This window comes from Microtus pennsylvanicus, chromosome 5 (assembly GCF_037038515.1).
Source record: "Microtus pennsylvanicus isolate mMicPen1 chromosome 5, mMicPen1.hap1, whole genome shotgun sequence".
NCBI classification, from domain to species: domain Eukaryota; kingdom Metazoa; phylum Chordata; class Mammalia; order Rodentia; family Cricetidae; genus Microtus; species Microtus pennsylvanicus.
Window position 1 is genome coordinate 102,012,803 of NC_134583.1, and position 12,875 is coordinate 102,025,677.

At 43.7% G+C, this 12,875-nt stretch overlaps 1 protein-coding gene across 1 annotated transcript in view; it reads right to left on the reverse strand.

The window, feature by feature from the left end:
• Gda (guanine deaminase) overlaps positions 1 to 12,875 on the reverse strand; it is a 61,607-nt gene that overhangs the window by 17,078 nt on the left and 31,654 nt on the right. Inside the window, exons 4-7 of the mRNA XM_075973670.1 lie at positions 11,801 to 11,888; positions 9,779 to 9,884; positions 4,457 to 4,484; positions 2,612 to 2,719 (exon numbers count right to left, since the gene is read on the reverse strand). Of these exons, the coding sequence (XP_075829785.1) occupies positions 2,612 to 2,719; positions 4,457 to 4,484; positions 9,779 to 9,884; positions 11,801 to 11,888 (330 nt within the window). The remainder of the gene's footprint in view (positions 1 to 2,611; positions 2,720 to 4,456; positions 4,485 to 9,778; positions 9,885 to 11,800; positions 11,889 to 12,875) is intronic.

A 12,875-nucleotide genomic window follows, 5' to 3' on the forward strand; every position in this document is an offset into this window, starting at 1 on the left:
TCTCTCTCTCTCTCTCTCTCTCTCTCTCCGTGTGTGTGTGTGTGTGTGTGTGTGTGTGTGTGTGAGAGAGAGAGAGAGAGAGAGAGAGAGAGAGAGAGAGAGAGAGAGAGAGACCTTTCCCTCAAGTCTTGAAACTCTAATCTAGTGCAAGAACAAACGTAAGTACTTTCAAAGAGCACCCAGTGCTTGCTTGCAGCAACCTGCCTATCAGAATTCAGTGACCATCTGAAGATGAATCCATGGGTCACTCAGAAAGAGACTAAAATCTGAACAAAGAGAGCTGAATTCTGAGCCTAGTTATATGTCCTAGAGCAAGTCAGTTGTCTTCTGTGAGCTTCCACCTCTCATCAGGCAATTAAAGCGTTGGGCTAGTTAAGTAATTTTTCATCTCTCATGCAGATGTGTTAGTCATACTTCAGGTGTGAAATTTTACAGAACTCCATGTATTGGAGGCAGGAGGAAGACTAGGCTCAGGGCCTGGCCTCAGTCTGCCTCTTTTCTTGGCCTTCTAAATCATATTTTCGCATTAAATAATGTGCAAGTGACAGCTGAAGAATCCCACTTTCATCAGGAAGGAGCTCATGGGAGATCACACACAACCCAAGTGAGTCTGAGGCAGCCACTCCAACCTTTCATGGGGGCACCTGAAATCTGAGGGGACACAAAGCGTCTTGCACTGGAAGCTACCTAAGTTTCTAGAAAATAAAATTATTTCAGACCCAGGGTGATGGAAGTAGATGGGAACAATTCTCAAGCCAACAAACTCTTGCAAAACAACTCTGCCAAGCCTCTTTTCTGTGCTAAGAAGAGACATGGCAAGATAAAAGAAAAAGTGAGCAACAACTCCAACCAGTGCTGCACCTACGTCAAACTCTACCCACAGTCAGGACTAAATCCCAGTCCTTCCATGAAATGCATGGGTGTAGCACAAGAGGAAGAACAACCAGGTGCTTTGATTGGATAATACAAATAAATGCATATCATCCATCCCTCTAATCAGAGCTCATCTCCTGTTTCCTAAAATGTCTGTGAGCTAGATTTCTAGCCAAGGACAACCTTGCACTACTGATTCTTCCACCTCCACCTCCTGAGTGTTGTGTCCCATGCACAGGTTATGCTGGGGATCGACCTCAGGGTTTCAGGGTTTGCATGCTAGGCAAGTGCTCTGTCAATGGCCTTGCACCTCCAGCCAAAGGACAGACTTTCAACATGTCATTTTCATTTTATTTTTATGTAGCTTTTAATATCATTTGCATCTTCCTTCCTTCCTTTCTTCTTTTCTTTTCTTTTCTCTTCCTTCCTTCCCTCCTTTCTTTCTTTCTTTCTTTCTTTCTTTCTTTCTTTCTTTCTTTCTTTCTTTTTCAATCATTCTTAGAATAAACCATGCTGTTCCCAAAGTGGAAACATTATCTAAATTTGGAATTGTATCACCATAACATAACTGTGGGGGACTGAATCCAAAGTCCAAATATCAGAAGCCACAAACAATAATCATGGCGAAGACATACAAATGGGTCCTATGAACATACATTTTAAAAATAAATAAATAAAAGCAAGGGATCATCAATATGTTGCCTCACCCCAACTTTCTGTTCCCTCTAAGACTGTCGGCTCTGAAAGGGGAAATTTTAGTTCAGTGTGTAATTAAGCTTGAGTGGGGGAAGGGCGCTCCTAATTTTAGCCCAGCTGTGAGATTTTAAAAGTATTTTATTGCTAAATTGCAACAACTTAATGATAAAGGACGGTATACTTTTTGTTCCTAACTTTAAATTAAGACGCTCAGAACAAAAGGATTTTAAATGCACTTTCGTAAGGTAGAAATTAAGTTCTTTTTCCTTTTCAAATAATAATTGGTTCCTCTACAAATGAAGGTCTAGAACACCAGGAAAGCATCATATAAAAGTAGGAAGGAAATGTGTTAAGAGCATCGTACCAAAAATGGGTAGTCTGACATTGACCTTGCTATCCTTTATAAAGCTGTCTTGGCCTGTCTAAGACAGATCAGAGAATATGGAGGATGAGAACAACTTCAGGCTCCTGACCCAAACAACTGATCAACTGGATTAGGTGCCATTAGTCAGGGTGCCTTTAGGGTGACGCCAGACAGGGAGCTTCCTTCCTGGAGACATAAGTCAGGGCGCTTCCTGCCCTAAAATTCTTTGACTCTAGGAGATTTCGATAGGCGAACTACAGGTTATTAGAGATGGCTTGAAGGCACTGAGAGATCTTGCAGGTGTTAGGAATATTTTCTAACACGGGCTCTCTGCTGACGCAAAATTCCCAATCAAGCCAAATCAAAACAAACCAAATTAAAAGATATCCAGGTTTAATTGGACTCCTGCACTCTCGGGTGTCCCCGGGGGGAACTGGAAAGCCGCCAACGTGGGGGGGGGCGACATGTGTTTATTTTGGGGGGAGCATTTTAAGTAGCATGGGGGAGTGGTCTTGACTTTTTCTGGGGAAGGGTCAAAGTTTGGTGGGTCACTTTGACCCTCCTCAGGGAGGTGTCAAGGGGCAAGGGGCACAGGGGCGGGGCCTCCAAAGATGGAGGCTGGAGACTGGGATTTACAGCAGGTATAGACAGAGGCACAAACCAAAGAAAAATGCCTACCTGGATGTGCAGATCATGGGTCTTGGCGATGTTGCCAAGTTTACTCATCAGGTTCTCCGTGCAGGAAAGGGAAAAACGCGGGGTCACTATGGGTTTCACCCTTGAGTACTGGACATAATAAAAGAAATTCGTGAGGAAAATATGGAGATCATGAACATATCACACATTCCACAACAACAACGATTTTTTTGCAGTTTCAATAGTGAGGGAAAGCCCCAAATTCAGGTAGACAGAGGTTCTAGGTTCCAAAAAACAATTCATGAGTGAGAACAGCACTTTCTACAGCATTAAGTTCACAGAAGAAAGTGCTATCACTAATGAGAAGCGTGCCCTTCTTGTTACCTCAGATAAAACCTGGGGTGGAGGCACCACATGTGAGGGGGTGGCATTTCCCTGCCTGTGTATTGAGGAGGTCCCCCCAAACTCATGTTGGGTGAAGGTTCTTGGCTAATAGTGCTATGGGGAGGTGGCAGAACCTTTGGAAGGTAGAATCAACTAGAAGGAAGTCAACTGTGGCTTCCTGGTAGCCATGAGGTAGGCAGTTACCATCTGACTGAAATTTCTGCCATTGTGTTCTGCCTAACTATAGGCCTAAAAGCTACCAGGCCAAGTGATCATAGACTAAAACTGTCCAAAACAATGGGTCAAAGCAGACCTTTGTTTCTTATAAGCTACTTACTTCGAGTATTTTGTTTCTGTGAAAGACAACTGGCCAATACACCTTGCACTAACTAAAAGCTTAGTGAACTCGGGATGGAATTCACATACCTGACTAAACTTGGGTTCCATGCTGCACATAGACAAAGGGCACAAGAACCAAAGAGAGGTGCACACAACATCCCTGGAGCTGTAAACAAGCTCAGTAAACATAGAGTCTGCAGCACGGTTTAATAGCGAATAATCAAATCCACCAAAAGCAGATCATTGTTTCTGACTACAAAACTGTGCTTACAAACACCCAGAGAGGTCTAAAGATAGTGTCCCACAAGCCTTTCCTGGAAAGCAAAAACCAGAAGTTCCCATGAATCTGACCTTTTCAGTTTGCACATTCAAATGAGAGCAGGCAGTATTCCTCTTCTGAACTGGGTTTATTTAATTTTACATAATAAACTCCAGATTCATCGGTGCTGTCTCAAATAGCAAGATGGTTCTTACAAATGAATAGTATCCCATTATACATGCAAGTGTGTATACATACGTACTCATGGGATATGGGAGACATATTTAGATTGTGTACACTTGTATGCATATATGTATATACAAAATGTACGTATAGTTTTCTTGTGTAAACGTATAATGGAAAACTGAATGAAATGAGTTTTCTTTATTCATCCATAGACTCCTAGGTTGTTTCCATATTTGACGCTATGGTAAACACAGCTGTGATAAACGTAGGATGCATCCATCTCCCCAAGACATCCCACTTCGCTCCCTTTGATAGACACCCAGAAAGGCGATTTCTGGATCATGTGAAGCGATACTGATCAACAGGCACAGGTTCTCAGTTATAAAATGAAAAGACCCCTAAGACTTCCACGCAGCCCTGCCAGTGCACATGTGAGTGGATCTCACTGAGATCATCATCCGGCACTGGACACGTGCAACAAACCATCCCACTCCACTCCCCGGGACTCAATCTTTGCCAGATGTTTTCAATTAAAAAAAAAAATCTGACCTCTCTGAGCTGAGCTATTGGGTCCACTGTCATCAAGTGAAGGTTCTGGGAAAATGTCTCTTATGTAAAGACTAAGCCACAGGTACACAGAGTAATCTATCTACTCATCTGCCGCAGAGGCTACAGCTAACAAAGCAGTACTCCAGGTGAAAACTGAACAATGCACTTACGTTCTTCTGAAGCATCTCTGACACAAATCTGAAATCAAGGGACAAGTGCAAAGTTAGAAAAGTTTGCTACCTTCAAATCAATGTTTCAAAGGGGTGAGAACAGAGTCCTTACATGTCCTGATTTTCATGCAAACATTTCTGACACCAAAGGCTTCATTAGGGATTAACAAGCAATAATTACCCAGCTTTTCCCTTGCTAGCAAAAGAGGGAGAGGAAAATCACAGGGAATATTGTCCTTGGGCATCTTGTGGGCTATTCTGAGCATCCACACAGCCCCCAGGCTGTGTTAGTGGCTCCAATTCTGTGTGACAGAGTTGCAGGGCACCGTGTTCTGTGGACGATGGGGCCATGGACTCTTGGGCACACACGAGCACTCAGGAGCCTTAGAGACTGTTCTTCTAATCTCCTCTTATGTGGAAGCTACTTACACCCCAAGTATCACCATCAGTCTCCGAGGACAGAGTCTGGCAGGAGGTGGATATTGGAGGAAGTTGGAAGTTGATGACAGGTGGCTATGAAGTGTATGTGGAATGGAACAAGTCATGAACTTAGCACTTCTGCCTACTTGAACAGTGACAACTGTCCGGTGAAATGGTTATTTCTGTCCTAGCCAGTCATTAGTTTTCTTCCTTCTGGTGCTATGTGAGACCAAAGTGTGAACTGAGAGCCTGGGGATGGAACTCTGTGACAGACACTTGCCAGGCACAAACAAAGCTCTGGGATCCATCTTCAGCCCCAGAGAAATTAATTGTGAATTAAGGTTAGGTGACCACAACAGTGGTTTGTGCAGGAGCTGAAGGTAGAGGTGTGCCCCTCTTCCTGTGACCATGCAGCAGCCTCTCACCTCAGCACTCCAGAGGAAACGTACTTGAAGTGAGAGAATCCCAGAAAATAGAAGCAAAGCTGAGATCTAAACTTAGGCCCCAAAAGAGTAAATCTGAAGAAATTTCTTCTGTGTATCTCTTGATGTGAAATACAAAATATGGTGAAATTCCTTGTTAAACATTCAAGATACCATGGAACAACCATCAAATATCATGTTAAAAAAAGTACTTAAATGATTAATAAGTTCCCCCAATGTTATATGAAATTGAATATAATGAAAACTCGCCAAATAACTGTAATCAAAAGCTATTGAGGGGGTTGTAGATATGATCCTAGTGGTTTATATGCACTTATGAAAATGTCACAGTGAAAGCTACTACTTTGTGCAACTAATGTTTGAAAAGTAATTAAATGAGCAGGGCACCATACTTAACAAGTCTGGCCTCCTGGGGAAGCCCTAGCCTAATACAGGAGAATAAAGAACCCTTCGTGTGTGAGGCTGAGAAGAAGGTGCAGTGGGTAGGATGCTCACTATGCAGGCATGAAGACCTGAATTTGAATCTCAGGGACCGATGCAAAAAAAAAAAAAGGAAGGAAGAATAAAAAGAGAGGAAGAAACAAAGAAATAAAGAAGGAAGAAAGGAGAGGGGAAAGGGAGAGAGGGGAGGGAGAAAAGGAGAGGAAAGAGGAAGGGAAGAAATAAAAAGTTCTGCATGCCGCCAACCCCAGTGTTAGGGGGACATGACAGCCAGGTGGATGCCGGGAGTTTTAGCCCAGCTGAAAACTTGCAGTTCAGTGAGAGACCCTGTTTCAAAGGGGTAAGGTGGAGCATGGCTGAGCAGGACACCCAGCATCCTCTTCTGGCCCCCACCGATGTGTGCACTAGTGCATGCCCCTGTGAACACAGACATGTGCAAGCATGCACAAATAGACATTTTTAAAGCAACACACCAATTTTACAAAACGGACTACATCCACTTAGTGACCTTGGCATCCTAGAAGAGGGACTTAATTTGTTTTTTTTTTTAACTTTAATTCTACATCTTAAGAAGAACTAGAGGTTACTGATACAGTTTAAGGTTCTTGAACTTTAAAAGAAATTGCTTCATCTGTGTGGGGGCAAAAACGGGAGGATGGGTTCTAGGAGAGATGAGAGAGACTTTGTAGTAGGCAAAGGAGTTGCCCAGTTGGGGAATCTGCAGTATGTGCCACTCTGTGCTATTAAAGTCTTTGTCAAGAATCACTTTCTGATGAATCTAAAAGCAACCCTTCAAAACGATGCACTTAAAAAATCTAACCTTTTATAGTAGACTCTTAAAGCGACTGTGCACTGGAACGTATTTCCATTTTTCAAAGTCATTTTCGGAGAAGTATAATTTACATATCATAAAGTTCACCCATTTTAAGTGCTCTATTCAATAAATGTAGCCAATTTACTGGGTTGCGGAGTTACCGTAATAATACAGTCTTTGAATTCTCATCGCCAGAGTGAGATCCCCTGGGTCTATAGGCAGGAGTTGGGCAGTGCCCCCCCAGCACCAGCACGAGCAAACCTCTCCATTTTCTGTCTCGTGGACTTGCAGTTTCTATGCATTCAATATAAACGAAGGTTTATAATGTGCTCCCTTTTGTGTTTGGTCTTTTTTTCTTGGCTTAGCCATTTTAAAGTTCATCATGTTGTCAGAACTTTGGTTTTTCTCATAGTTGATCAACTGTACTGTATACCACACTTCCCGCACCTACATTCGGTAGTCATGTCAGGTGTGGGACAAGCTCTCTGATAGCCTCGGTGACACGGCCCTCTGCCTCTTTCTTTCTTGCAACTCCCAGAACAGCTGAAGAAGGACTGCAAATATGATATCTGGAGATCAGAGGGGCTGGACACAGAGCCTGGGTTCATCCTGTCTCCTCACAGAACAGAAGACCTTTGGGTTCTTTTGCTAGTTTTATCCCATGTATGTATTGACCTGCATGTATGAGTATATCACCTGTATGAGGTGCCTGTGACGATCAGAAGGCATTGGTTTCCCTGAGACTGGAGTTACAGATGTGTGAGCAGCCGTGTGTGCCCTGGGAACCAAAGCCAAGCCCTGCGCTGCTGAGCCATCTCTCTAGGCCTGTCCTGCACGTCAATGAGCCAAGTGTCCATCTGGAACAAAACCTCAGCTGGAGTGAGTTTTCAGGGTTCCCCACTGTGGTGCAATGTGGCTTCTGTATAGATGAGACTCCATTCATCCTGGGTATCTCTGCCAAACCTAACAAACTAGCCTGGCTTGAGTCCTAGGCTTCTATTCTATGCCCTGATTGCTACCTGTGAATCATCCACAGGCCTGCTGGGCTGAACTTGGAGGATAGCACTGAGTACCCTACACCCTTGCAAGCAGACTTTTTGGAGTCCTGTCCTGAGGCCAACCCTGGTGTGTCCAGGGCACCTGTTTTGTATTTGGCATCTGTGAGTGGCAGCTTGAGAAGCAGTCACGTTGGAGGACAGGTCACGTGGACCTGTCGTGTTGTCTCTGTCCACACCGTGTTTTGACACTTCTGTGCGCACGTGTGCTCACTCCTTTGAGGTATAGATCAGCCCAAAACAGGCAATTCACATCCTTGGTGAACTCACTCTACACCCAGTGGCTTTATAATAGGCGTTGGTCTCTACCATTCAGTGTCTCTCTTGCCTGTGTATCACCGTCGAATGTGTCTAGACCTTTTACTAAAAAGGATCTATTGTCCATGAGTCCACAGATGTGGAAAAAAAGGCATATAAAGAATACAGCCGGGGCTGGAGAGATGGCTCAGAGGTTAGAGCACTGGCTGCTCTTCCAGAGGTCCTGAGTTCAATTCCCAGCAACCACATGGTGGCTCACAGCCATCTACAATGAGATCTGGTGCCCTCTTCTGGTGTGCAGACATACATGCAGGTAGAACATTGTATACATAATAAGTAAATAAATCCTTTTTGAAAAGGAATACAGCTTTCTTGCTGTATGTCTGCTTTTCACCTCCTCATGTAACAGTTCTGGGAGGAGTTTTTCTAGTTCTGTATTTGCACATGTTGTGGTCATTCCAGAATGCATGCAGATTTTTTTCTTTTTCTATAGTAGGATAAAAGAATAGTGCTATAACACATTGATCCAGTGGAAAAAACACTTACAAGTAAAGATGTATGAACTAAGGTGTATACTGTGTGACTCACTGGACCACACTACAGCTTCCATGCCAAAGTTCTCTCTCTCTCTTTTGTTTTGGGGGGAAGGTCATAGGGCAGAGGGTGGAGGGATGAGACAGGGAGATGAGTGGGATCTGGGTTCATGCTGCAAAATCACAAAGAATCAATAAATTTTTTTTTTTACAAAACCAACTGAAAGGATACAGAGTAAAGTCTCACATCAATGTCTTTGGGAGGTTTTACTAAAGATAATGTCTCAGCTTCACACCTCATTGGGCTTCTTTATGCTTTATGCCAGGGAAGAACATAATTTTTGGTTATTTTTTTTTAGAGAGTGTCTTACTATATGGCTAAGGCTGGCTTAGAACTCATGATCCTTTCTTCTCAGTCTCCCACACACTTGGATTGCAGGGTGCACCACTCCGCCTGACTATTTTTACTGAAATGTCTTTCACCCACCTGTAAATGGAACGTTTCCCATAATGTCTCACATGTTTTCTGTAATTGGCTCCAAGCACCATTATTCTTGGGCGTGTGCATGAGTAAAAAATTCTTGAATACACCTCCTGCCTCTCCTTTCCATACTAAGCATGGCTTGAGTAAGATCCGTGTTGCGCTACAAGAAACTCTACATTTTAAGTCGTAGAGATTCTTTACTCTGTTAAATCCTGGCTCTGATGCTTTAATCTATACTAATAAATGGTTCAGATGAGTGTCCCACGAAGGTCCATGTGCCAAAGCTTGGTCCCCAGGTCAGTGCTATTGGGAAGTGGGGTATCTTAGGAAGCAGAGTCTGCTAGAAGATCACTAGGCCATTGGCCATGTGCCCCCAGAAGGCATTTTGGAATTACGGCCAATTTCCTCTCTCTGATTGTCTGTCCTTCCTGGTTTATGAGGTGAGCAGTGTACCCTATAGTCACTCCTACCTCATCACATGACCACTCGATCATGTGCTGGAGCCTCTAGAACAATAACCCCAAAGAAACCATTTCTCTCTGTGAAATGATTATCTCTGGCATTACATCAGATTGTAAGTGGGCTGCTCCAATGGCCGTGGGCAAGTCAACCAGGCTATGCCGGGCTCAGTTTTCTTATCAGAAAAAAAGACACCTTGTGGATCTTTCTGAGGGTCAAGTCCAGTCTACAGAGGACAGCTCTGTGAGCCACCCACTGACCACCGTCACATTTTTGAGCACTGTGGACTAACAAGATACTGCAGCAAGTGGAATAGTCTGTCGCCGTGCTCAAATCTCAACTGGGTCCTTATGGTGTCTACTTTCCCCTCTCTGTCCAGCGCCATCCATACAGATGGAAACCCCAGGCACACTACCTCTCTGTCTCCTTGACCGACTCCTCGGTGCTTTCCTTGTATTCTGGAACCATGTCATTCAAGTCCATGCAGACTTTGCCCACAAAGGCTCGCTGTCCAAATTTATCTGTGGAGCACGCAAAGAAAAAATCTGAAGACATGTTTCTTTTTTGACACTTTTTTCTGAGAAGTCTAAAAACACTTTTAAATTAAAATTATCCTGAAAACATGAGAACGTTAAGAGTCATCACTCAGTCTTCACACTGTGACAATAACAAAGCCACTAAATTCAAAGAACAAATGGCTTCCACCCAGCCCCCAGCCTGCTGGAAAACAATTGGGTATTTTATACTTCCTATTTACCTTTCCCTTTTGACTATACACTTTGTGTTTATTTCTACCAATATCATAACTATCTTGACACTCATCTTCTCACATGGTACAAGAGGGAATAACCTCGGATCCTAGACAATACATTAATATTCTCAATATACCATTTTTTATCTTTTTTCCTCCGCTCATTTCTCTCCTATCTGTTACTCTCCTGCCATCCCTGGATCAAGTTCCTCTCCGTGCGTGTTGGGTCTCTTTTCTAGATAAAGGACAGCATAGAAAATGAAAGGACATGGATGCTGGGTGATTGACTTAGATTTGATTCCTCACCCCTGTGGTTACCCCAAGATGGTAGCTATCATCTGAGATCTAGACACCAGGGTCCCAGAGTCCTCTGCTCTGAGCGGGATTGTAAGAAATACACAAAGAACGATGCACAAAGCTCACGGTGCTCAGATGAACAGGCCGTGGTTCTTCCGGACTGTCACAGCATTGTTTACCATTGACTGACTGCTAGGCCTAGCAGCCGCTGGCAATGAAGGACCTCATCACGTGTGCTGGAGAAACTCTTACTTCGGTTGCCCTATGAAGGTGGGGCTGTGTTACAATGTCTTCTCACTGTCAGAAGTCTTTCAGAAGGCTTCCTGCCACTCTCTCTGCAAGTTCTTTTAACATCTAGTCATCAGATTAATTCCTTAACATGCCGCTCTCATCATATCCCTTATCTGGCTTGAGACCTCTTGAGTCTCTGATGCATGTTCAAGGCCTCTCTGTGGTCGAAACCTGCCCCCCTTCCACTCCTTTCTGAGCAGCCAGTGAATCCCCCCTTTCCTTACGCCACGCTATTTCCTGTCTCTATCATCAACATCTCTGCCCCCACTCCTCTGTCCATCTCATTTCCTCATTTTCGCCTCTCCCTCTTCCAAGCAGCTGAAGGTCACGTCTATGGAAGCATTCCAGACAGGCTGTTTTTGCCTCTTCTGAGAACTTTTGTTTCTGCTTTCAGCGTCAGCCATTAGGCATTTGGTATAAACTATGCTGGAACCCAACATCAGGGTAAATACATCATCAGTCAGTGGTGTTTACCAAGTGCCTGCTAAATGCCAGGCACTGTGCTGGGTATGTGTGGAATCAGCCACCTAGATCCAGGCTCCATTTTGCTTCCCAGCTCTGCGGTCTTGGATATGTGCACACCTTTGAGCTTTACTTAATCTACCTGTGCTATGAGGGCACCAGTAGATGTAGAAGGCTATTTAGAGTGGAGTATTTTATATGCTGTTTGGGATCTAGTAACAGAATTAAACATGTTACTAAACTAAGACAATGCTTCTGGCATCTAGCACCATGCCCTGAATCTAGCTAACCACCAAGGCCTGTCTGTTAATTATAATGTAATAAACTCTTGCTACAGCTACATTGATAAATGTGCTCTTAAAAAAAACACCAAATTGATATACAAAATTCAGATCTATAAACATCACCCTGGGACCAGAATCCATATAGAAATAATTAAATTCTTTAAACAATAACAACTCACTAGAAGAGCCAAGGAATATCCCCAGGCATGCAGTTACTTGCAAAAAATACAAAGTGCAAATGCTCAAATTCTAGATCTGAAGGCATGGCTTCCTACGGAGCATGAACTATTGCCAGGCATGGTCTGGTTGTCTTTGCTTGATGTGCCCATAAATCCTGCTCTCAGCTGCTCACCTGTAATTTCCGCAAGGATCAGGGATGAGTCAGTGTGAATTGTTCCAAAGTAGCAAGCTGTGGTTGTGCCGTTCTTTAGTGTTCTCCTCTGAAAATAAATCACAAAAGTCCCGAATTGCACGTGCTCAGAAGAGTCACACGGCACACACAGATGAAAATAGAAGTCTGCTTTTTAATTTTAACATGTGTTTATTGAAAGGTATGCCATCTTGATGTGGAAGAGACCTCAGTAAATGGCAAAAGTATTTATGGTCTCAAAGTGAGAACTTAAGGAAAAATTGGTATTTTTAATCTCCTAGTTGTGTTTCAGAGGTCACAAAATGGGATGCCAATTAACTCCTTGTTCCTTAGGATTCTTTGAGGATATTTAAGTTTTATTTATCTGTGAGCATACAAATGGGATTTTGCTCTGTATGACAAAGTAAATTGATTCAGCCAGACTTCCGCTTCCACCTGGCAGAACAACGATCATTACATCTTTATCCTCAGCAAATTTCTACTCACACAATGATAAATGGGAGCACCAGGGCTTAGCCCCCAAGAAAAACCCAAGATGAGTTACATCTTTATCCTCAGCAAATTTCTACTCACACAATGATAAATGGGAGCACCAGGGCTTAGCCCCCAAGAAAAACCCAAGATGAGATGACTGCAGAAGAGAGACTAGAGAAGAACCCGGAGACCTAGAGAAGAGGGTGGATGCCTGGGCATGCTAGCAGGACTCTGGCTGGTGCCCATGCAGTCACTTCCTCCTCCCTGTAGAGGTCATCCAAGCATTCCTAACCTCTGTGTAGGGAGTCACTCTCAAGTGTGAAAAGGGCACAAATCCCACCCAAACAAGATGAAGAAAGGCACGTGATGATCCAGCTGACCTCCCTGGTCCTCAGTCTCTTTCACCAGAGCATCAAGTATGCCATTCCCACAGTTCCTGAAGAAGCCGAACAACTTGAAGAAGCTGAAAATGAATGGCTGGAAGATATGTTCTCACAACGACCCTGGGGCCTGTTTGCTCCCTCCAAAGTTAATCCTATAGTGAAGTTTTTCAGCCCAGCAGTGCTGACGTGGTGTGAGGAAA